At 41.6% G+C, this 23,583-nt stretch overlaps 1 protein-coding gene across 3 annotated transcripts in view; it reads right to left on the bottom strand.

The window, feature by feature from the left end:
- LOC115169583 (ADP-ribosylation factor 1) overlaps positions 1 to 23,583 on the bottom strand; it is a 40,403-nt gene that overhangs the window by 2,305 nt on the left and 14,515 nt on the right. The window contains exons 1-4 of one of the 3 annotated variants that reach the window (XM_029725327.1): positions 4,277 to 4,295; positions 2,171 to 2,352; positions 1,870 to 1,980; positions 150 to 274 (exon numbers count right to left, since the gene is read on the bottom strand). In XM_029725327.1, coding sequence (XP_029581187.1) covers positions 150 to 274; positions 1,870 to 1,980; positions 2,171 to 2,315 — 381 coding nt within the window. In that variant the 5' untranslated portion in view covers positions 2,316 to 2,352; positions 4,277 to 4,295. Of the gene's footprint in view, positions 1 to 149; positions 275 to 1,869; positions 1,981 to 2,170; positions 2,353 to 2,923; positions 3,027 to 4,276; positions 4,296 to 23,583 lie in introns of those variants that run through there. The other 2 variants (XM_029725326.1, XM_029725325.1) reach the window with 2 other exon arrangements.

Below are 23,583 nucleotides of genomic sequence, written 5' to 3'. Positions count from 1 at the left end.
TTATGAGACAAAAGCTAAGCCAGGGAAGGACATCCAAAGTATATTACAGGGGTGTATATATAGTAATTTCTATATTATTAAGGCAAAATGTAAGTCGGCTGCTTTTAGGCATCATACACTGGATAATTGAGATGAAAAATGTAGGATACCTGTTTGTTAGCGAATACTAATAAGACTGCCTCTCGTAGTTCATCCTCTGCCAACATTCTCATCAGTTCTTCACGGGCTTCGTTCACGCGCTCTCTGTCATTGCTGTCCACAACAAAGATAAGACCTGAAAAACACCCCGAGAGAAAAACATGAACATTTTGAGTCACCTGACTTGCCTCTACAGGGTCAACATTAATGCTTGCCCTCTTGTCCAGGACAAGTTTTTTTAAATTGTCGGACAAGAAGTATATAGATTTAAGCTGTCCGAATGGACAAGTAAAAAAATTAGAGAAATTAACACAAAAATCACAATATCAAAACAATTAGCCTATTACGATCAGAGGGGCTAACATTGGACTACTATTCAAATCTATTTTTCCATGTACACCAATAAAAAAAGTCTACATGTCAAAATGTAGGTGATATGTCCAAACCGATGCTAACTTAAGTGAGGTGACAGAAAATGTAGACAAATTTTAATGAGACTTTTAATTACATAAATATAGGTTAAAAGACGGTCATGTTTGACAAATATAATAAAGGATAATTAACAATAACGTCTAAAGGCATGATTCTGTTGACATACTCGAGGCACAGTTAATTCAGATCAAATGGTCACAAGACTGGAGAGTGAAGGACAGTGCCTGTTGCGCACCGCAGATCACCCGCATTGAATCTGAGCGGAAGCGGTCAGCATTTTGAAACTATTTAACCACAAACTTAATTGTTTAAAACCTGGACATTTTATGTCATTTTATGAAGCATGTCTTACCTTGACTCAAAGTAGCCCGGTCAAAATATCACCATAGTAATGTTGAGGGAATTATTTTATAAACACTTAATATGCCATTGAAATCAGCCTTTCTCTCATGTTCTATTAGTTTTCAAATCAACATTATTTTATTGTCCAGCAGCCAAAGGTATAATCCTAGTCATATTAGTAACCCATGCTAGTTGATGTATCTTTATATCTACCCTTTTAATTTCTAAATTATATTTTCATCCTGGTCAGATGAAACCGCTCACCAGTGCGGTGTGCTTTTGAGAACAAGTGTATTCCCGCTAATTGCATTTTGGAACATTTGCGTGTAGTCTACAGCCATGTGTGCATTGTTTAGCTTATAATACAAAGAAATAAAACTATCAACATTTTAAGCTAAACGGTCTGATCTGTTGCAACAGCCTCATTGCTTTAAATTTTTTTAAGTGGTTGTATGAATTTTGGATCAGTCATCCCATAACTGTCCCAGAGTCTGTTGAACCATATATGTATTTTTTAATCTTCCCAGGGATGACCAGACACCGTTAATTTCGAGCCCTGGAGGGAATTATTTATAAAGACATTTGGTATTTGGTTGTAATTGTAATGCTGCAATATTTTATAGGCTACCAAGGGTGGCGAACCATCCTCCAGGAGAGCCTTAAAGGGGCATTGTTGTAATTTGACACAGGCTTGAATAGGTAAAGAAGCCAATAGGCAGAGTGTAGCCTACATTTTTGTCTGATTCTGTATATTAAAAAAGTTTGTAATGCATTTTATTTTGTAAAGTGGTTCTTTGCATCATACAATGCAAGTGACTTGAGCTTTTAGACAAAAAAATAATAATCAGTCTTACTTGTCAAAAGCACAAGTGGCTAAAAAGTTAATGCCAAGCCCTGCTCTAGTCTGTTCACCCCTTTGACAGGAGTGAAATCACTTGCTGTCTGCACATAACTTACCCTGTGTGTTCTGGAAGTAATGACGCCACAGCGGTCGAATCTTGTCTTGACCGCCTACATCCCACACTGTAAAACTTATGTTCTTGTACTCAACTGTCTCAACATTAAAACCTGAGTGGAGGAGAGAAGATATGAATAACCTGTACAATCTATTTGAGGCAACACATGAACATGTCTAGGGGGAATGAATTATGCTGTTTTTAATAAAACATTTTAAGTCTCAATATTACACAAAATATAATATACATACAAACTGGGCTGACAACATTTAGGCCTACATAACACCAGTACTACTACTTACCTATAGTTGGAATGGTAGTTACAATTTCTCCAAGTTTTAACTTGTACAGGATTGTTGTTTTACCAGCAGCATCGAGACCCACCATGAGGATCCTCATCTCTTTCTTGCCAAATGCTTTAAAGAGACTTGCAAATAAATTCCCCATAGTGAAGATGAGGGATTTAACTTTGTCAGAAGGAAAACTAGAGAACAAGAGAAAAACCAATCAGCTTTGTAACAGTCAGTGTGTATTTTTGCGCTGCCAATTACAGGTTAACCCATATTTTAAGCATTTATGAGTTGTTCAATATGCCTAGTTTAGAAACTTGCTGACAAGTTATTTTTTAAGCTAGCAAGATAAGTTCTAACAGGAAGCTACTGAGCTAGCTAACCATGTAGCTAGCGTCAACTGTTAGTTAGGAAACGTTAACTATCTAGCGTTATACAAATCATTTATATACTAGCCAGTTGAATAAAGGAAGACAACTATCGTGTACAAAACTGTCTTGCAGTGATTTGACAGTAGACAAATGGCTAGCTATAAGTTAGCTATCTACTTAGCTAAGCTAGTTAGCTGGATGTTTTGCTAGCGACGTTAGCAAGTGGAGCCCAGCTAAGTTAGCCTAGCCAGCCACCTGGCAAGTTTTTTCCAGAACTTTTTAACTAGCTAGACGCCATGAAATGAATCCATTTTACGTTATATAGCTACTTAGCAAATAAAAACCATGTAAAATGTGACTATTATCATATTTAAACATCAAGAGTATAAATTACAGTTGTTTTCAATTCTTTCCTCTTCAAGGCGTTTCCTTCCTCAAGATGGCGATTATTATTTAGTCACGTCAGAGCTTCCAGAATTACTTCCGTGAAACGGCCGAAACAGAGCCTTTGGCATATGGCCAGAGAGGAAGAGGGATAACACGGATTACAATCTGTCTTCTCCAGCAGATGGCGTTTTTCTTATTTTTTCACTCACCAAGCAAGGAGTTTTTGTATGGAGATGAATGAGTCGAATATGGTCAACAAAATATCGAATGGCTTATTTGTTACAAGAGGGTTATTTGATCAAAAATACGTTTTGTAATGCTCAGGTTGTTATGAGTGTACTGATATAAGTAGGACACGTGACATCCTGTCATCTTTTAGACAAAAACACTTTATATGTTTTGAGGGGCGGCAGGTAGCCTAGTGGTTAGGGCGTTGGACAAGTTAACGAAAGGTTCCAAGATCGAATCCCTGTTTTGTAATGCTCAGGTTGTTATGAGTGTGCTGATATAAGTAGGACACATGACATCCTGTTGTCTTTTAGACAAAAACACTTTATATGTTTTGAGAGGTAGCTTAGTGGTTAGAGCGTTGGACTAGTTAATGCAAGGTTGCAAGATCAAATCCCTGAGCTGACAAGGTAAAAATCTGTTGTTCTGTCCCTGAACAAGGCAGTTAACCCACTGTTCCTAGGCTGTCATTGAAAATAAGAATTTGTTTTTAACTGACTTGCCTACTTAAATTAAAAAAATATCAGAATTGTGCCTGTTAGTGCATCCCTGGATCCTTCAGATGTCTTTACCCTAAGCTTAGCCATAAGCCTTACCTAACCTTAACCATTTAAAATGTCAACTTCAATGGGGTAGGGACATCCCAAGGATTCCTGATAACAAGAACCACTGTGGTTGTTCAAACATGTATTTGCCCTCTTGTTGGCTAGAATGGTTTGTCTTCTTCTGTGAGGTTTAACGGCAGTTGGCATCCAATTTATCTTGCATTACCGCCACCAACAACAGGGATCCTCTCAGGGTCCCTCACCCTTGACCAAACCATCCTCCTCTACTTCTGCCTCTCTCACACCGGACACTTCCGATCTCCAGCAACATGGGCACCCCTACAGTTGACACAACTTTTTCCACTGAAACTACACATTCCTCTGTCCCATGCCCTCCTGCACACTTCCCACATTTTGGAATCTTCCTCCTGACACGCCTTCAACATGACCATACTTGTGGTACCTGAAACACCGCAGTGGGTTCTGCACAAAAGCACTAACAGGATAACTGATATATCCTAACATGACTTTGTCAAGTAAAGACTGATTCAGAACTAAAAAGGGCAGACAGTGACTCCTCTACTTACCCACGCTCATCCACCAGGTCTGCGTCTCACCAAACAGTAATCGTTACAAACACTGCAAATCTTCACCTTCAATTGCTCCACCTCTGCATTTAACGCTACCCCGGAAATCACTCCTTTCAATGGCGCCCTGTTCATAAGAGCAAAGCAAGAAACTTATCTTGCCCCAAGTTGCGTGACATGATTCGCCCACTCCCCCTGGGCAGAAGAAACACACACAGATATATCAAGTCCACTACGTGTTACCTTCACTGACTCAACTGCACCCTACTCCTTTCCCACCCACCCTGAAACCACACATGGATTCGCCAAGCGGCAAGGATCCACTTTCTTCAAAAATGTCACTCCTACTGGACTAGATTCTTCTTTATCATGTTCATCAATGCAAGGCTCGGGCTCAGAGCTCATCACCACACCTTCCACTTCACTTAACTCATGCTCATTCACTTTCATTTCACTTCCAAAGCTCGACCTGGCGTAGTGTTCACACCGTTTGTACTTGCCACCAGTCTTCTTAGTAAAGAAACGTTCTTCTGTGAGGATTTCAATACTACAGCATAACATTTCCTACAGGTTTCAAATCAAATTTTATTGGTCGTATACACATGCTTTGAATATGTTATTATGGGTGTAGCGAAATGCTTGTGTTCCTAGATCCAACAATTCAGTAAAATCTAACAATTCACAGCAATACACACATTTTAAAGTAAAATAATGGAATTAAGAAATATAGAAATATGAGGACGAGCATTGTCGGAGTCCGGAGTATAAATATATATTCAATGGATTCGTAAAGTATTCAGATCCCTTAACTTTTTCCACATTTTGTTACGTTACAGATGTATTAAATTTTTTTTAAATCAATTTACACACAATATGACAAAGTAAAAACATAATGACAAAGTAAAAACAGGTTATTTGAATTCTTTGCTAATATCTTAAAAATAACAAACTGAAATATCACACAAATATACAGTACCAGTCAAAAGTTTGGACACACCCACTCATTCAAGGGTTTTTCTTTATTTTTACTCTTTACTACATTGTAGAATAATAGTGAAGAAATCAAAACTATGAAATAACACATATGGAATCATGTAGTAACCAAAAAAAGGGTTAAACAAATCACAATATGTTTTCGTCAAAGTAGCCACGCTTTGCCTTGATGACAGCTTTGCACACTCTTGGCATTCTACTTTGAAGAATCTCAAATATTAAATATATTGTGATTTGTTTAACACTTTTTTGGCTACTACATGATACCATATGTGTTATTTCATAGTTTTGATGTCTTCACTATTATTCTACAATGTAGAAAATAGTAAAAATAAAGACAAACCCTTGAATGAGTAGGTGTGTCCAATCTTTTGACTGGTAATGTAATTATTCAGACGCTTTACTCAGCACCTTTGGCAGCGATTACAGCCTTGAGTCTTCTTGAGTATGACACTACAAGCTTGGCACACCTGTATTTGGGGAGTTACTCCCATTCTTCTCTGCAGATCCTCTCAAGCTCTGTCAGGTTGGATGGGGAATGTCCCTGCACAGCTATTTTCAGGTCTCTCCAGAGATGTTCGATCGGGCTCAAGTCTGGGCTCTGGCTGGGCCACTCAAGGACATTCAGAGACTTGTCCTGAAGCCACTCCTGCATTTTCTTGGCTGTGTGCTTAGGGTCTTTGTCCTATTGGAAGGTAAACCTTCGCTCCAGCCTGAGGTCCTAAGCGCTCTGGAGCATCAAGGATCTCTGTACTTTGCTCCATTCATCTTTCTCTCAATCATGTCAAGTCTCCCTGTCCCTGCCGCTGAAAAACATCCCCACAGCATGATGCTGCCACCACCATGCTTCACCGTAGAGATGGTGCCAGGTTTCCTCCATAGGTGACGCTTGTCATTCAGGCCAGAGTTCAATCTTGGTTTCATCAGACCAGAGAATCTTGTTTCTGATGGTCCGAGAGCCCTTTAGGTCCATTTTGGCAAACTCCAAGTGAGCTGTTGTGCCTTTTACTGAAAAGTGGCTTCTGTCTGGCCACTCTACCATAAAGGCCTGATTGGTGGAGAAGTGCAGAGATGGTTGTCCTTCTGGAAGGTTCTCCCATCTCCACAGAGGAACTGAAGCTCAGTCAGAGTGACCATTGTGTTCTTGGTCACCTCCTGACCAGGGCCCTTCTCTTCCAAGTACTTAGTTTGGCTGGGCGGCCAGCTCTAGGAAGACTTGGTGGTTCCAAACTTCTTCCGTTTAAGAATGATGGAGGCCAATTTGTTCTTTGGGAACTTCAATGCTGCAGAAATGTTTTGGTAGCCTTCCCCAGATCTGTGCCTTGACTCAATCCTGTCTCGGAGCTCTACGGACAATTCCTTCAACCTCATGGCCTGGTTTTTGCTCTGACATGCACTGTCAACTGTGGGACCTTATATAGAAAGGTGTGTGCCTTTTCAAATCATGTCCAATCAATTGAATTTACCCCGGGTGGATTCCAAACAAGTTGTAGAAACATCTCAAGGATGGGAAATGGAAACAGGATGCACCTGACCTCAATTTTGATTCTTATAGCAAAGAGTCTGAATACTTATGTAAATAAGACATTTCTGTTTCTTATTTTTAATGAATTTGCAAACAATTCTAAAAACCTGTTTTTGCTTTGTCATTGTGGGGTATTGTGTGTCGATTGTTCAATTTTAGAATAAAGCAGTAACTTATCAAAATGTGGAAAAAGTCAAGGGGTCTGAATACTTTCTGAAGGCACTGTACATAGAGCAGCAGCCTCTAAGGTGCAGGGATGAGTAACCTGGTGGTAGCCGCCTAGTGACAATGACCAAGTTCAGGACAGAATACTGGATGGCTATTTAACAGTCTGATGGTGTTGAGATAGAAGCTGTTTTTCAGTCTCTCGGTCCCAGCTTTGATGCACATGTGCTGATCTCGCCTTCTGGATAATAGCGGGTGAACAGTCCGTGGCTTGGGTGGCTGAGGTCCTTGATGATCTTCTTGGCCTTTCTTTAACACCGGGTTGCGGACGGTGCAGTTGCCGTACCAGGCGGTGATACAGCCTGACAGGTGCTCTCAATGGTGCATCTGTAAACGTTTGTGAGGGTCTTAGGGGCCAAGCTGAATTTCTTCAGCCTCCTGAGGTTGAAGAGATGCTGTTCCACCTTCTTCACCAAACTGTCTGTATGGGTGGACCATTTCAGATTGTCACTGATGTGTACGCTGAGGAACCTGAAGCTTTTCACCTTCTCCACTGTGGCCCCATCGAAGTGGATGGGGCCGTGCTCCCACTGCTGTCTCCTGAATTCCACGATCAGCTCCTTTGTTTTGTTGACGTTGACGTTGAGGGTGAGGTTATTTTCCTGGCAACACTCCACCAGGGCCCTCACCTCTTCCCTGTAGGCTGTCTCATCGGTTGGTAATCACGCCTACCACTATTGTGTCATCTACAAACATGACGATTGAGTTGGACGCTTGCGTGGCCGTGCAGTCATGGGTGAACAGGGAGTACAAGAGGATCAGCGTAGTGGAGGTTCTGTTGATTACTTTCACCACCTGGGGGGGTGGCTGGTCAGGAAGTCTAGAACCTGTAGGAGAAAGGTGGAGGTGATATGCTCCTTAACTAGCCTCTCAAAGTACTTCATGATGACAGAAGTGTGCTACAGCGTGATAGTCATTTAGTTGAGTTACCTTCACTTTCTTGGGTACAGGAACAATGGTGGACATCTTGATGCAAGTGGAGACACTAGACTGGGACAGGGAGAGATTGAATATGTTCGTAAACACTCCAGCCAGCTGGTCTGCGCATGCTCTGAGAACGCATAAATGCATAAATGTCTTACTTACGCCGGCCACGGAGAACGAGAACTCACAGTCGTCGGGGGTGGCCCGTGTCGGCGGCACCGTGTTGGCGGCACCGTGTTATCCTGAAAGAGAGCAAAGAAGGTGTTCTGCTTGTCCGGGTGCAAGACAGCAGTGTCTACAACGTAGCTGGTTTTCCCTTAATAATCGGCAATTGTCTGGATTCCCTGCCACATACGTCTTGTGTTTGAACCTTTGAATTGTGACTCCACTTTGTCTCCTTACTGACGTTTTGCCTGTTTGATTGCCTTATGGAGGGCATAACTGGACTGTTTGTATTCAATCATATTCCCAGTCACCTTGCCGTGGTTAAATGCGATGGTTCACTCTTTCAGTTTTGCTTGAATGCTGCCATCTATCCATGTTTTTTGGATTGGAAAGGTTTTAATCGTCACAGTGGGAACAACATCCCCTATATGCTTCCTGATTAACTCAGTCACCGTGTCAGTTATACCTCAATGTTATTCTCAGAGGCAACCCAGAACATGTCCCTGTACGCGTGATCAAAACAGTCTTGAAGCATGGATTCCAAATAGTCAGACCAGCTTTGCGTAGACCTTAGCACGGATACTTCCTGTTTGAGAATCTGCCTATAGGTTAGGAGGAGCAAAATGTAGTCGTGATTTGATTTACCAAAGGGAGGTTGTGGAAGGGCCTTGTAGCCATCCTGGAAGGGAGAGTAACAATGGTTGAGAGTTTTTGAAGGGCGAGTACTGCAGGCGATGTGTTGATATAACTTTGGTAGCGTTTTCCCAGATTTGCTTTATTAAAGTCTCCAGCTATAATAAATGTGGCTTCAGGATATGTAGTTTCACTTGGTCCAGTGTAGTTCTTTGAGAGCTGTCGTGGTATTGTCTTGAGGGGGAACATACACGGCTGTGACAATAACCGAAGAAAATTCTCTAGGAAGGTAATGCGTTCGGCATTTGATTGTGATGTATTCTAGTTTGTTTGTCAAAAGGACTTGAGTTCCTGTATACCACAATCACACCACGAGTAGTTAATCACGAAACATACACCTCCGCCTTTTTTCTTCCCGGAGAGTTCTTTATTCCTATCCGCACAATGTATTGAAAAACCAGCTGGTGGTATAGTTTTGTGTGTGTGTGTGTCTGAGTGTCAGTGTAGTTTGTGATGGTGTGTGGTTAGAGTCCAGTGAGTGTACATCGAGCCTGTGTAAGAGAGTCAGTGCAAAAAATTATAATAGATAAGAATAAAATAATGGGGTCAATGCAAATAGCCCGGGTAACCATTTGATTAGCTAGCAGAGTAAGTCTTATTGAAACATTCAGTGAAACTTCTAAACAAAAAATCGAAATAACCTATATTTTCCATTCTCAGAGCATTAAAGGCAAATTTAAAAAATGTTCAACTTCATCATCTCCGGCACCACCCCAACATTAACATACTATATGTGAAAATTCCACGTTTCTATGTTTTGTAGTAAAAAATGTTTCCAATGACATCATCAAACAATTAGTAGACAATTGGTAGGCAATTAGTAGGTAATGCCTACTCAAAATTGGCCAAAATCACAGGACGCACACCGATTATCTTTTTTACTACAAAACATAGAAACGCACCATTTTCACATACAGTATGTTGATGTTGTGGTGGTGCTGGAGATGATGAATATGAAGTAGAATTTTTTTTACATTTCCCTTTAATAAAACCTCCCAGGAAAACTTTCAAGCAACTAGAGTAAAACGTTCTCAGAACATCCTTGCAACCTAAAAATGTACGTTCCCAGAAAGTAAAAAAACAAAAACATTACCTTTTACCGGTCAGGAAACTTATGGATTCATTCCCAGAAGCAATGGCAAACCAGAAACTTGCATTCCCACAACTTCCAAGGAACCAAATGTGTTAGCTGGGAGACTTGGAGCTACCACCACCAGGGACAAGTGAACATTGACCACAACTTTTCTCCAACCCTGAGCACTCACTGGAGGGGAACTGTTAGCCATATCCTCCTCAATTTCCTCCACCTTAACAGGAACCACACTAGGGTCTTTTCTCAATTACATTTGCTTACCTCATGCGTCCTCCCTCTTACTTTTGAAAAATGTCAAATGTAATCAAGGGAAGGCGGCGAGCAGAGGAAACGTGAAAGAAAATGTGCTTGTGTATGAAATGAGACCCTCCTTCACTCAGCATGACAATGGTAGTCAGCTTGAACGTGACCTCATAACATGGTTGAGAAGAATCTCCTCCCTCCTATAGCTCACTGTGAAACGTGTCAGGCAAATCAAAACCTGACACTCAAACAACCTTTCGCTCAGCCTGCTGAGTAACCACAACCTCCTCAACTATGGAAAATAACATCTCAGATAAAATAACAAAATACTCACTGACAATCTCTGACTTCAGACAGATCACTTGGGGGAACCAACTCTTTTTTCAGACCACAAATAGAACCTATTGGCCCAGTGTCACTCAAAAATAATGTCTCCCTTAAATTGACACCCAAATCAACCTCCTCCTCAACCTGCAGAGGGCACACTACATCACATATCTTTTCCCAGAAGGTCTCAGTTAGAGACACAAGAATCACCACCTTCACTAGCAAGAAACATTTCCTTGGAACCACTGTTTAGTTTGGCAAAGAATGTTTCCTCCAAGTCCCGACACAAATCATCCTCCTGGTTTGCTATCAGCACTCTTCAGACCCTGAGTACCAACACACACTGGGGATACCACAAAACACTCCTTGAGAGACTCCGCCCATTGACCCACCTGACTTGTCACTGGGGTTACCCAAACCTGATCACTTAGGGAAACTAGCTCATCACTCTGATCACAGGTGGAAACTGGTTTAGTAACACGACTGTCTGACTGACTGGCAACACTAACTTTCTCCCCTCTATGCTGCCCTTCATTCATCTTCTGTTTCAAGAGCTATTTCCTGTTCTGACTTGGCTATTTCCAACAAATATTCTTCCTCTTGACTGCTATCCACCAGAACCGGCGGCAACAACTCACTCCACTTCACCCAAAAGCATTGCAACATTTAACTTTTTCAACTCCTCCGCTATTTCATCCTTTTTGCCACCTGATCTAACTGATCCCTCTTTACGTTGAGAAAACCCCAACTATCTTCTACCTCAGCACAAAACACTGTTGGTTCAAACGCCCCCATAGTAAAAATCAGTAAGCCAAACCGAACCAATAAATCAACTGACAAAAGTCAGTAAGCCACTAGCTCACCGCTAAGCAACCAATACATGCACTCGCTCCAAGCCCCAGAGATAACCACTCCTACCGGGCAAAAAACAAACCAGCACGCCATTTGTACAAAAGTTACAAACCATAGCAAAAGTTAGCCACTAGCCTACTGCTAACACAAACGATCGCGATTGGGAGACCTATGAGGCAGCACACAATTGGTCCAGCATCGTCCGGGTTAGGGGAGGGTTTGGCCTGACGGGATTTCCTTGTCCCATCACGCTCTAGCGACTCCTTGTGGCAGGCCAGGGGCCTGCAAGCTGACGGCGGCTGTCAGCTGGACGGTGTTTCCTCTGACACATTGGTGGGACTGGCTTCCGGGTTAAGTGAGCAGTGTGTTAAGAAACAGTGCGGCTTTGCAGGGTCATTTTTCGGAGGACACATTGGCTCCCAACCTTCGCCTCTCTCTCTCGAGTCCATAGGAGAGTTGCAGCGATGGGACAAGACTGTAACTACCATTTGGATATCACGAAATTGGGGAGAAAAAGGAGTAAAAGTACAACAAAATAAATTAAGAAATAATAATAATAACACATCTGTTAACATTTATTCCGGATGAGCCCCCATATCTTATGAAACAAATAACTAGCACTGGCATAAAAGCCAATTTATGCTTGATCTTAAAATGTGGTCGGAGGCGCCGTATGGATGGTGTGATGCAATTGCGAAGCCTCTGGTGGCATGCGGAGGCCAAATTGAGCTTCATACCGCATCGCCGTGCGCTGCCCAAATTTTATATCAATGCTGAGGGATTGACCATGCAGTTTCTCTGGACCACCACGAGGTCGGAGCTCGAAGCATAGACTTTACCGATCATTGTGGTGCCAGAGTTTATAGCTTTGCTTTAGCTTATGGATAAATGTTCATTGGCATATTTGGTCATAATTTTCTCATGTTAAGCCTAACATTCCACAAAGCTACACACAGTGACGCAATGCTGACATTTGTAGACTGCTGGTAATAATATAATTACTTTTTCAGTAAATAAAGTTGGAAATTCGAACACTGCAGATTATAAAATAAATGTTTGATGCAACAGCATACTAATCAGCGACCACATTTTTTTTTGTATATACAGTGCCTTCGGAAAGTATTCAGACCCCTTGACTTTTTCCACATTTTGTTAAGTTACAGCCTTATTCTAAAATGAATTAAATAAAGAATTGTGTTCAGCAATCTACACACAATACCCCTTAATGACAAAGCAAAAACAGTTTTTTTTACATTTTGCAAATTCATTAAAAATCAAAAATAGAAATACCTTATTTACATAAATATTCAGACCCTTTGTTATGAGATTAGAAATTGAGCTCAGGTGCATCCTGTTTCTGTTGATCATCCTTGAGATGTTTCTACAACTTGATTGGAGTCCACCTGTGGTAAATTCAATTGATTGGACATGATTTGGAAAGGCACACACCTGTCTATATAAGGTCCCACAGTTGACAGTGCATGTCAGAGCAAAAACCAAGCCATGAGGTCAAAGGGATTGTCCGTAGAGCTCAGAGAAAGGATTGTGTCGAGGCACAGATCTGGGGAAGGGTACCAAAACATTTCTGCAGCATTGAAGGTCCCCAAGAACAAAGTAGCCTCCATCATTCTTAAATGGAAGAAGTTTGGAACCACCAAGACTCTTCCAAGAGCTGGCCGTCCGGCCAAACTGAGTAATTGGGGGAGAAGGGCCTAGGTCAGGGAGGTGACCAAGAACCTGATGGTCACTCTGAAGGACAACCATCTCTGCAGCACTCCACAAATCAGGCCTTTATGTTAGGGTGGCCAGAAGGAAGCCACTCCTCAGAAAAGGGCACTTGACTGCCTGCATGGAGTTTGCCAAAAGCCACGTAAAGCCACAAGATTCTCAAAAGCCACGTAAAGCCACGTAAAGCCACAAGATTCTCTGGTCTGATGAAACCAAGATTGAACTCTTTGGCCTGAATGCCAGGTGTCACGTCTGGAGGAAACCCGGCACCATCCCTACAGTGAAGCATGGTGGTGGTAGCATCATGCTGTGGGGATGTTTTTTAGCGTCAGGGACTGGGAGACTAGTCAGGATCGAGGGAAAGATGAATGGAGAAAAGTACAGAGAGATCCTTGATGAAAACCTGCTCAAGAGCGCTCAGGACCTCAGACTGGGGCAAAAGTTTACCTTCCAACAGGACAACGACCCTATGCACACAGTCAAGACAACGCAGGAGTGGCTTCAGGAAAAGTCTCTGAATGTCCTTGAGTGGCCCAGCCTGAGCCCGGACTTGAACCCAATCGAAAATCTCTGGAGAGACCTGAAAATAGCTGTTCAGCAACGTTCCCCATCCAACCTTACAGAGCTTGAGAGGATCTGCAGAGAAGAATAGGAGAAACTCCCCAAATACAGGTGTGCCAAGCTTGTAGCATCATACCCAAGAAGAATCAAGGCTGTAATCGCTGCCAAAGGTGCTTCAACAAAGTACTGAGTAAAGGGTCTGCATACGTATGTAAATGTCATGTTTCAGTTGTTCATTTTTCATAAATTAGCAAACATTTGTAAAAACTAGTTTTTGCTTTGTCATTATGGGGTATTGTGTGTAGATTGAGGAGGGGGAAAAAACGATTTAATCAATATTAGAATAAGACTCTAACGTAACAAAATGTGGAACAAATCAAGTGGTCTGAATTCCGAATGCACTATATACAACTGTCCTGTATAGGCTACCTGAACCTGCATGACATGAGCCGTCCTTGGGCTCGCTCCCAATTTGGATAGGAAAATAATAAAGTCAGTCCACCCTCAAAACCCTACCTTACTAGGGATTGTTTCATTATGCATTATACTATCTATAGCATTATACCGTATTTAGCTGCTATTTATAAACTTTTTATAAAAATGACACATCAAATAGCCTAAGAATGAGGGAAAAAGTAGTCAGCTTGAGGATAAATTCAGCCACAATTTTTTTGTTGAACTCGTCTTTGTCCGGCTAAAATAGCATACACAAATGGGCTGCAATATTCAAGGTAAATTAAATCAATTTTGAGAGACTCCCCTGGTGTCCTGGAGACCTCCTTTTTTTGTGTGCAAATGTTTTCACCACGGCCTGTAGGTCCAGGTTGCGGGCCCGACTGTTTTCAATACTGAGTATTGCCAACCCAGACAGTCTTTCCTGAGACATTGTGCATTATATGTCCATTGTGCTGCACACAATTTAATTTTAGTCTTGAATGATGCATGCCAAAATATACCAGAGATAAGGGATTGTTGATATTGCAAACACACAAATCAAATGCCGGCTTTTATGAACGATCTCGCAACCAGCTTTTTTTGTTCAAGCCCTCAAGAACTGTTGTCTGCTAAAGATGATCATCTGTTTGCATCTGTCAATTTATTGGCTGTCCAGTATCCAGACGATCTGTCCCCAGAGCTTCATATAGAGTTAATCTCTTTCCATAACGTGTTGTGGCTAGCAATTAAGGAGAATGAGAGGCTCAATTAAAGATGTTACAGAACTGTTGTATTTGAAGCACAACTCCCTTCAATGAAGCTGTGTTTTCCATCCCTGTAACTGTCGCCTCTGCATTTCCTGAAACTAAAACTTATAAAGAACTACCTAAGAAGCATTAGGCTTTCGGTCTGATATAAGCTTCAGATCACCTAAGTAAGCTCCACTCATTGCACTGGCAAAGTCGTAGCCTTGAACATGGTATTTGTTCACTGATATCCCCTTCCTTATACTTTCAATCAGTTTATTTATTATTTTGAACCTTCTTCAGTCAAAGTATTGAAGCCCAAGAAACAAACACTTACCTTCCTAGTACATATTGAAATTAAAAAAGTTTATGAAGGACTTTTCTGAGGTTTGCTTGCAGGGGCTGTGGGGGTGTCCGTTAAGGCCATTGATAACTAGCTTACTTGTTTTGCTGAATTTGTACTATTTAGGGGTCTTATGCATATATACAGTTGAAGTCGGAAGATTACATACACTTAGGTTGGCGTCATTAAAACTCGTTTTTTTAACCACTCCCCAAATTTCTTGTTAACAAACTATAGTTTTGGCAAGTTGGTTAGGACATCTACTTTGTGCATGACACAAGTCATTTTCCAACAATTGTTAACAGACAGATTATTTCACTTATAATTAACTGTATCACAATTCCAGGGGGTCAGAAGTTTACATACACTAAGTTGACTGTGCCATTAAACAGATTGGAAAATTCCAGAAAATGATGTCATGGCTTTAGAAGCTTTTGATAGGCTAAATGACATTTGAGTCAATTGGAGGTGTACCTGTGGATGTATTTCAAGGCCTTCCTTCAAACTCAGTGCCTCTTTGCTTGACATCATGGGAAAATCAGCTAAGACCTCAGAAAAGAATTGGAGACCTCCACAAGTCTGGTTCATCCTTGGGAGAAATTTCCAAATGCCTGAAGGTACCACGTTCATCTGTACAAACAATAGTACGCAAGTATAAACACCATGGGGCCACGCAGCTGTCATACCACTCAGGAAGGAGACGCGTTCTGTCTCCTAGAGATGAACGTACTTTGGTGCGAAAAGTGAAAATCAATCTCAGAACAACAGCAAAGGACCTTGTGAAGATGCTGGAGGAAACAGGTACAAAAGTATCTATATCCACAGTAAAACGAGTCCTATATCGACATAACCTGAAAGACAGCTCAGCAAGGAAGAAGCCACTGCTCCAAAACCGCCATAAAAAAGCCAGACTATGGTTTGCAACTGCACATGGGGACAAAGATTGGAGAAATGTCCTCTTGTCTGATGAAATAAAAATAGAACTGTTTGGCCATAATGACCATTGTTATGTTTGGAGGAAAAAGGGGAAGGCTTGCAAGCCGAAGAACACCATCCCAACCGTGAAGCACGGGGTTGGCAGCATCATGTTGTGGGGGTGCTTTGCTGCAGGAGGGACTGGTGCACTTCACAAAATAGATGGCATCATGAGAAGGACAATTATGTGGATATATTGAAGCAACATCTCAAGACATCAGTCAGGAAGTTCAAGCTTGGTCGCAAATGGGTCTTCCATATGGACAATGACCCCAACCATATTTCCAAAGTTGTGGCAAAATGGCTTAAGGACAACAAAGTCAAGGTATTGGAGTGGCCATCACAAAGCCCTGACCTCAATCCTATAGAACATTTTTTGGCAGAACTGAAAAAGCGTGTGCGAGCAAGAATGCCTAAAAACCTGACTCAGTCACACCAGCTCTGTCAGGAGGAATGGGCCAAAATTCACCCAACTTATTGTGGGAAGCTTGTGGAAACCTGAAACGTTTGACCCAAGTTAAACAATTTAAAGGCAATGCTACCAAATACTAATTGAGTGTAGGTAAACTTCTGACCCACTGGGAATGTGATGAAAGAAATAAAAGCTGAAATAAATCATTCTCTCTGCTATTATTCTGACATTTGACATTCTTAAAATAAAGTGTTGATCCTAAGACAGGGAATTTTTACTAGGATTAAATGTCAGGAATTGTGAAAAACGGAGTTTTAATGTATTTGGCTAAGGTGTATGTAAACTTCCGACTTCAACTGTACATGGTCTGTAACCTGATGTGATGTGTGCATAAATATGAAGACAATGTGAGCGACTAGGTGCTGAATGTATGTACCCAGGAGTTAGCCACCTTACCTTAGGTTCAGGGCCAGCTCCTTCCTGACATCTTGGTTGGCCAATCCAAGCGGATTATTATCAGTGTTGAGGAGTAGTGAATTACATGTAATTCAACTAGTAATTTTATTACATTTTGCAGTAGCTTGGTGGTAGTTGAACTAAAATCAAATCTAGGTAGTGTTTCCAGTAGTGAATTACTTTTTTTTTGCTATGTAGTGGTGTAGCTAACTACACTCTAAAAAAAAAATCTAAATCAAAAGAAAATATGGTTAATAATTTCCTCACTTTTTCAGCATCAGACCTGCCTAATTCTCACTTGAAACATAGTTTTTGTGTTTAATAGGCTAAATTACACATTCTGTTGTGTAATTTGTAGTCTATGACATTTCACATTTACATATAATATTCACTAAGTCGTTTTTAAAATAACTTTAATTTAAACTACGGTATATTTTACCTAAGGGTAGCTTTAGTGTAGCTAAACTTCTTCCAGTACGAAGTAATTGGATGCTTGGTGAACTATATTTTCTGAGTAGCTTCCCCAACACTGATTGTTATTTGTTCAGATGGTGATGAAACATACATATGTATAAAAAGGAAAAATACAGAAGGCATGCACAAACTAAAGACTCAAAAACAAATGAAAGGCCTCATGGCCACCAAAAAAAAACAGCAGCCTCATGTCTATGTCAGCTGAGATGCTGATTTGCCTAACTGTATGCTTAGATTGTCTGGCCAGGGTTAACCCCGGTGGGAGCAGTAGCGATGCGTGTGTAAAATCACTAGGGAAGCCATATTACAACATATGTGTTGTGATAATTGTTTGCTCTATAAATCCTGCTAGTTCATATTCCTTGCGGCCGTGATATATAGGCCTAAAGGCCGAGACAATAAGAAGACATAGTGGCAGTGTCACGTCCTGACCAGTAGAGGGTGTAGTTGGGTCAGGACGTGGCAGCAGAGTCTGTGTGTTTGTGTTTCATTAATTTTGGCCGTGTGACTTCCAATCAGGCACAGCTGTAGAGGGTTGTGGCTGATTGGGAGTCACACATAAGTGGCCTACTTTGCCTTTTGGGGTTGTGGGGGAATTGTTGTGTGCACTGCTGCGTTTTGTTTGAGCCTGCAACGCTGTTGCTGTTGTGAGTATTGTTTGTTGTTTTGTTTGTTTCAAGTGGATGCTCTACTCCCTTTGTTTGAACATTAAAAAATATGAGTATCCATACTTCCGCTGCGCCTTGGTCCTATTTCACTGAAGACAACTGTGACAGGCAGAATAAATTCAACCTTTGTTTCATCACAAAACGGTAGAGCAACCTCTGTCCAGTGAAGTTCACAAAGCATATTGCATGTAACAAACAGCTACATGACCTACAGCATGGTCAAGCAAGTTAATGTTTCCGACATTTTCCAACTACTAAAAAACTATTGATTTAGAACCACTGCTTAGTCTAATACAGTGACAACTAAAAGATACCAAAAACAATTTAGTTCAATCAATGTAAGCTAAATATGATGTGGCTGTCGATGGTTCTTGTCATACCCTGATCTGTTTCACCTGTCTTTGTGCTTGTCTCCACCCCCCTCCAGGTGTCGCCCATCTTCCCCATTTATACCCAGTGTATATATACCTGTGTTTTCTGTTTGTCTGTTGCCAGTTCGTCTTGTCTCGTCAAGCCTACTAGCGTTTTTCCCGTACTGAGCCTGCCTGCCGTTCTGTACCTTTCGTACTCTGCTCTGGATTACTGACTTCTGCCTGCCCTTGACCTGTTGTTTGCCTGCCCCCTGTTTTTGTGATAAACTGTTTCTTTTTACTGTCTGCATCTGAGTCTTCTCCTGAGCCGTGATCGTTTGGATTTCTGTGTATGTGTGCGTGCGTTCGTGGAAGTAGAAAAACTTGTTGACTCACCCTAGTTGTAGAGAAATGCAAATGCCACCCTCTCTCTTTCATGTTGATTAAACAGTCTATGACTCGGTCATACATTACACACTTATTTTTTGTTGTCCTAGGCTACCTGGCTAAAATGCTTGCTTACTAGCGTAACTTCCTTTTATGGGCAACGCTAGCTAGTTAACATTAGCCTTCTACATCTAGCTACGAATTGAATTTCCATCCTCTCAGGCCAGGGGCACAAAGTAAGAATTTATGGTTGGATCAGAATCACCATTATAATCATTGGCCAGTACTGAGAATTAAGTAAAACCACAAGTCTAAATCTAAGTCCCTATCTCCTTCAATGGCTAATTCAGGAAACGACCAATTTTAGCTGGCTAGCCACCCACCGGTGGACAACAACACAAGATGCTATAATTCAAGTTGTTTCTGTCTATGACGTGTTGCTCTCGTCTCGATGTGATTGGAGTAAAGCCAAATCCAAGCTGGCTTCCCTTGACACTTTCTTTCGGTGCGCCAGGACCATTCACAGCTGAGCACGCTCAGTTTAGCTCAACACTGATTGGCTGTTATTTTATATTTTTTTATCAAGGGAGGCCAAATGCTCACTGGCTTCCCTTGCATTCAATGCTATGGGCGGCAACAATGTCATACTCTTTTTAACCAGACAGCATCAGATAGATGGCCTACACATACAGAGACAGGGAGACACTATTTCACTCGCTCAGGTGCTTTCTCCTGTGAGATACATTCAGCCTCTTGCAAATTGGAGGACAGTTATGAAACACAGAGACACGAAAGATTAATTATTTTATATATATATATATATTCTTGGTAGCACTTCATAACCATGTCATAATATGTCATAACAGCTGACATAACTTGTCATAACCTGTCATAATATGGTTATAACACTGTCATGACCCATATATTTATACATGGATTACAGGCAACATCTGGGTTAAATTCTGGGGAAAAAGACAAACTCAGCTCCATCATTCATTGAAACAGATGGCTCATTCATCACAAAATCAACTGATATTGCCAACTACTTTAATGATTTCTTTCATTGGCAAGACTAGCAAGATTAGCAAATGTAGGCAGAACATGCCAGCAACAACATCCAAGTATATCTGACCAAATTATGAAAGACAAGCATTGTCATTTTAAATTCTGTAAAGTTGTGGAAGAGGTGAAAAAATGATTGTTGTCTATCAACAATGACAAGCCTCTGGGGTCTGACAACTTGAATGGAAAATTACTGAGGATAATAGCGGACAATATTGCCACTCCTATTTGCCACATCTTCAATTTAAGTCTACTAGAAAGTGTGTGCCCTCAGGCTCGGAGGGAAGCAGAAGTCATTCCGCTACCTAAGAATAGTAAAGGCCCTTTACTGGTTCAAATAGCCAACCAATCAGCCTGTTAGCATCCCTTAGTAAACTTTAGGAAAAAATTGTGTTTGACCAGATACAATGCTATTTTACACTAAACAAATTGACAACAAACTTTCAGCATGCTTATAGAGAAGGACATTCAACAAGCACAGCACTTACACAAATGACTGATGATTGGCTGAGAGAAATTGATGATAAAATATTGTGGGGGCTGTTTTGTTAGACTTCATTGTGGCCTTTGACATTATCGATCAAAGTATGCTGCTGGCAAAACTTATGTGATGGCTTTACACCCCCTGCTATATTGTGGATAAAGAGTTACCTGTCTAACATATCACAGATGGTGTTCTTTAATGGAAGCCTCCAACATAATCCAGGTAGAATCAGGAATTACCCAAGTCAGCTGTCTAGGCCCATTACTTTTTTCAATCTTTACTAATGAATTGCCACTGGTTTTGAGGAAAGCCAGAATGTCTATGTATGTGAATGACTCAACACTATACATGTCAGCTGCTACAGCAACTGAAATGACTGCAATGCTTAACAAAGAGTTTCAGAGTGGGTGGCAAGGAATAAGTTAGTCTTAAATATTTCTAAAACTAAAAGCATTGTATTTGGGACAAATCATTCACCAAACCCTAAACCTCAACTAAATATTGTAATAAACAATGTGGAAATTGAGCAAGTTGAGGTGATTAAACTGCTTGGAGTTTCCCTGGATTGTAAACTGTCATGGTCAAAACATATTGATACAACAGTAGCTAAGATGGGGAGAAGTATGTCCATGATAAGGCGCTACTCTACCTTCTAGACAGCACTGTCGACAAGGCAGGTCCTACAGGCCCTAGTTTTGTCGCACCTGGACTAGTGTTCAGTCGTGTGGTCAAGTGCCACAAAAAAAGGACTTAGGAAAATTGCAATTTGTTCAGAACAGGGCAGCAGGGCTGGCCCTTGGATGTACACAGAAAGCTAATATTGATAATATGCATGTCAATCTCTCCTGGCTCAAAGTGGAGGAGAGATTGACTTCATCACTGCTTGTATTTATTGACATGTTGAATGCACCGAGCTGTCTGTTTGAACTACTGGCGCACAGCTCGGACACCCATGCATACCCCACAAGATATGCCACAAGAGGTCTCTTCACATTCCCCAAGTCCAGAACAGACTATGGAAGGCGCACAGTACTAAATAGAGCCATGACTACATGGAACTCTTTACCACAAAATACAAATACAAATGTTACAGGTAACATCCGCATCGAGCTAAAGGCTAGAGTTGCAACTTTTAAGGAGCGGGACAATAATCCGGATGCTTATAAGAAATCCCACTATGCCCTCAGACGAAACATCAAGCAAGCAAAGTGTCAATACAGTATTGACATTGAATGTACTACAACGGCTCTGATGCTCGTCGGATGTGGCAGGGCTTGAAAACTATTACGGACTACAAAGGGAAACCCAGACGCGAGCTGCCCAGTGTCGCAAGCCTACCAGACGAGCTAAATGATTACCGCCCCGTGGCACTCATGTCGGTAGCCATGACATGCTTTGAAAAGCTGGTCATAGCTCAAATCAACAGCATCCTCCCGGATACCCTAGACCCACTCCAATTCACATACCCCCCCAACAGATCCACAGACGACGCAATCTCAATTGCACTCCACACTGCCCTTTCCCACCTGGACAAAAGGAACACCTATGTGAGAATGCTATTCATTGACTACAGCTCAGCGTTCAAGACCATAGTGCCCACGAAGCTCATCACTAAGCTAAGGACCCTGAGACTAAACACCTCCCTCTGCAACTGGATCCTGGAATTCCTGACAGGCCACCCCCAGGTGGTAAGGGTAGGCAACAACACGTCTGCCATGCTGATACTCAACACTGGGTCCCTTGAGGGGTGTGTACTTAGTCGCCTCATGTATTCCCTGTTCAACCACGACTGCGTGGCCAAACACGACTCCAACACCATCATTAAGTTTGCTGACGACACAACAGTGGTAGGCCTGATCACCGACAATGATGAGACAGCCTTATGGGAGGAGGTCAGAGACCTGGCAGTGTGGTGCCAGGACAACAACCTCTCCTTCAATGTGAGCAAGACAAAGGAGCTGATCGTGGACTACAGAAAAAGGCGGGCCGAACAGGTCCCCATTAACATTGACGGGGCTGTAGTGGAGCGGGTCGTGAGTTTCCGGTTCCTTGTTGCCCACATCACCAACGAACTATCATGGTCCAAACACACCAAGACAAGACAGTCGTGAAGAGGGCACAACAACACCTTTTCCCCCTCAGGAGACAGAAAAGATTTGGCATGGGTCCCCAGATCCTCAAAAAGTTATACAGCTGCACCATCGAGCACATCCTGACAGGTTGCATCACCACCTCGTATGGCAACTGCTCGGCATCTGACTGTAAGGCGCTACAGAGGGTAGTGCCTACGGCCCAGAACTTCACTGGGCCAAGCTTCCTGCCATCCAGGACCTATATACTAGGCGTTGTCAGAGGAAAGGCCAAAAAATTGTCAGACTCCAGTCACCCAAGTCATAGACTGCTTTCTTTGCTACCGCACGGCAAGCGGTACCGGAGCGTCAAGTCTAGGACCTAAAGGCTCCTTAACAGCTTCGACCCCCAAGCCATAAGACTGCTGAAAAATTAACCAAATGGCCACCTGACTATTTACATCCCCCCCCCATTTGTTTTGTACGCTGCTGCTACTCACTGTTTATCCATAGTCACTTCACCCCTACCTACATTTACAAATTACCTTGACTAACCTGTACCCCCGCACATTGACTCAGTACCGGTACCCCCTGTATATAGCCTCGTTATTGTTATTTTATTGTGTTACTTTTAATTATTTTTTTACTTCAGTTTATTTGGTAAATATTTTCTTAACTCTTTCTTGAACTGCACTGTTGGTTAAGGGCTTGTAAGTAACCATTTTATGGTAAGGTTTACACTTATTGTATTCGGCGCATGTGACAAATAAAGTTGGATTTGATTTGATGTTGTGACATATATTACATTATTTTATGGCAGGTTATGACACCTACATAAGACTGTCAAAACCCACATTTATTCAAATTATTTTTTTCCATGCCAAGAAGTTTCCTTTTGTTTAAAAGTTTGTTTCTTAAATCCTTTGTCGTTGTTGTAATTAATTCTTTACAGTCATGTTTTTGTCATCATATTTTAAATAACGTGTAGAAAATACACTTTATCACACAGGTCATGAATTGTTATGACCATCCTGTGTCACTTTACTTGGACAAAGAAAAAGCACTTTATGACACTGTTAAGAAGCATTATGACCATCCTGTATCACTTTACTTGGAC

The sequence above is a fragment of the Salmo trutta genome, chromosome 31, assembly GCF_901001165.1.
Source record: "Salmo trutta chromosome 31, fSalTru1.1, whole genome shotgun sequence".
NCBI classification, from domain to species: domain Eukaryota; kingdom Metazoa; phylum Chordata; class Actinopteri; order Salmoniformes; family Salmonidae; genus Salmo; species Salmo trutta.
The sequence above is the reverse complement of the archived record's forward strand: the minus strand, read 5'-3'. Positions and strand labels throughout refer to the sequence as shown.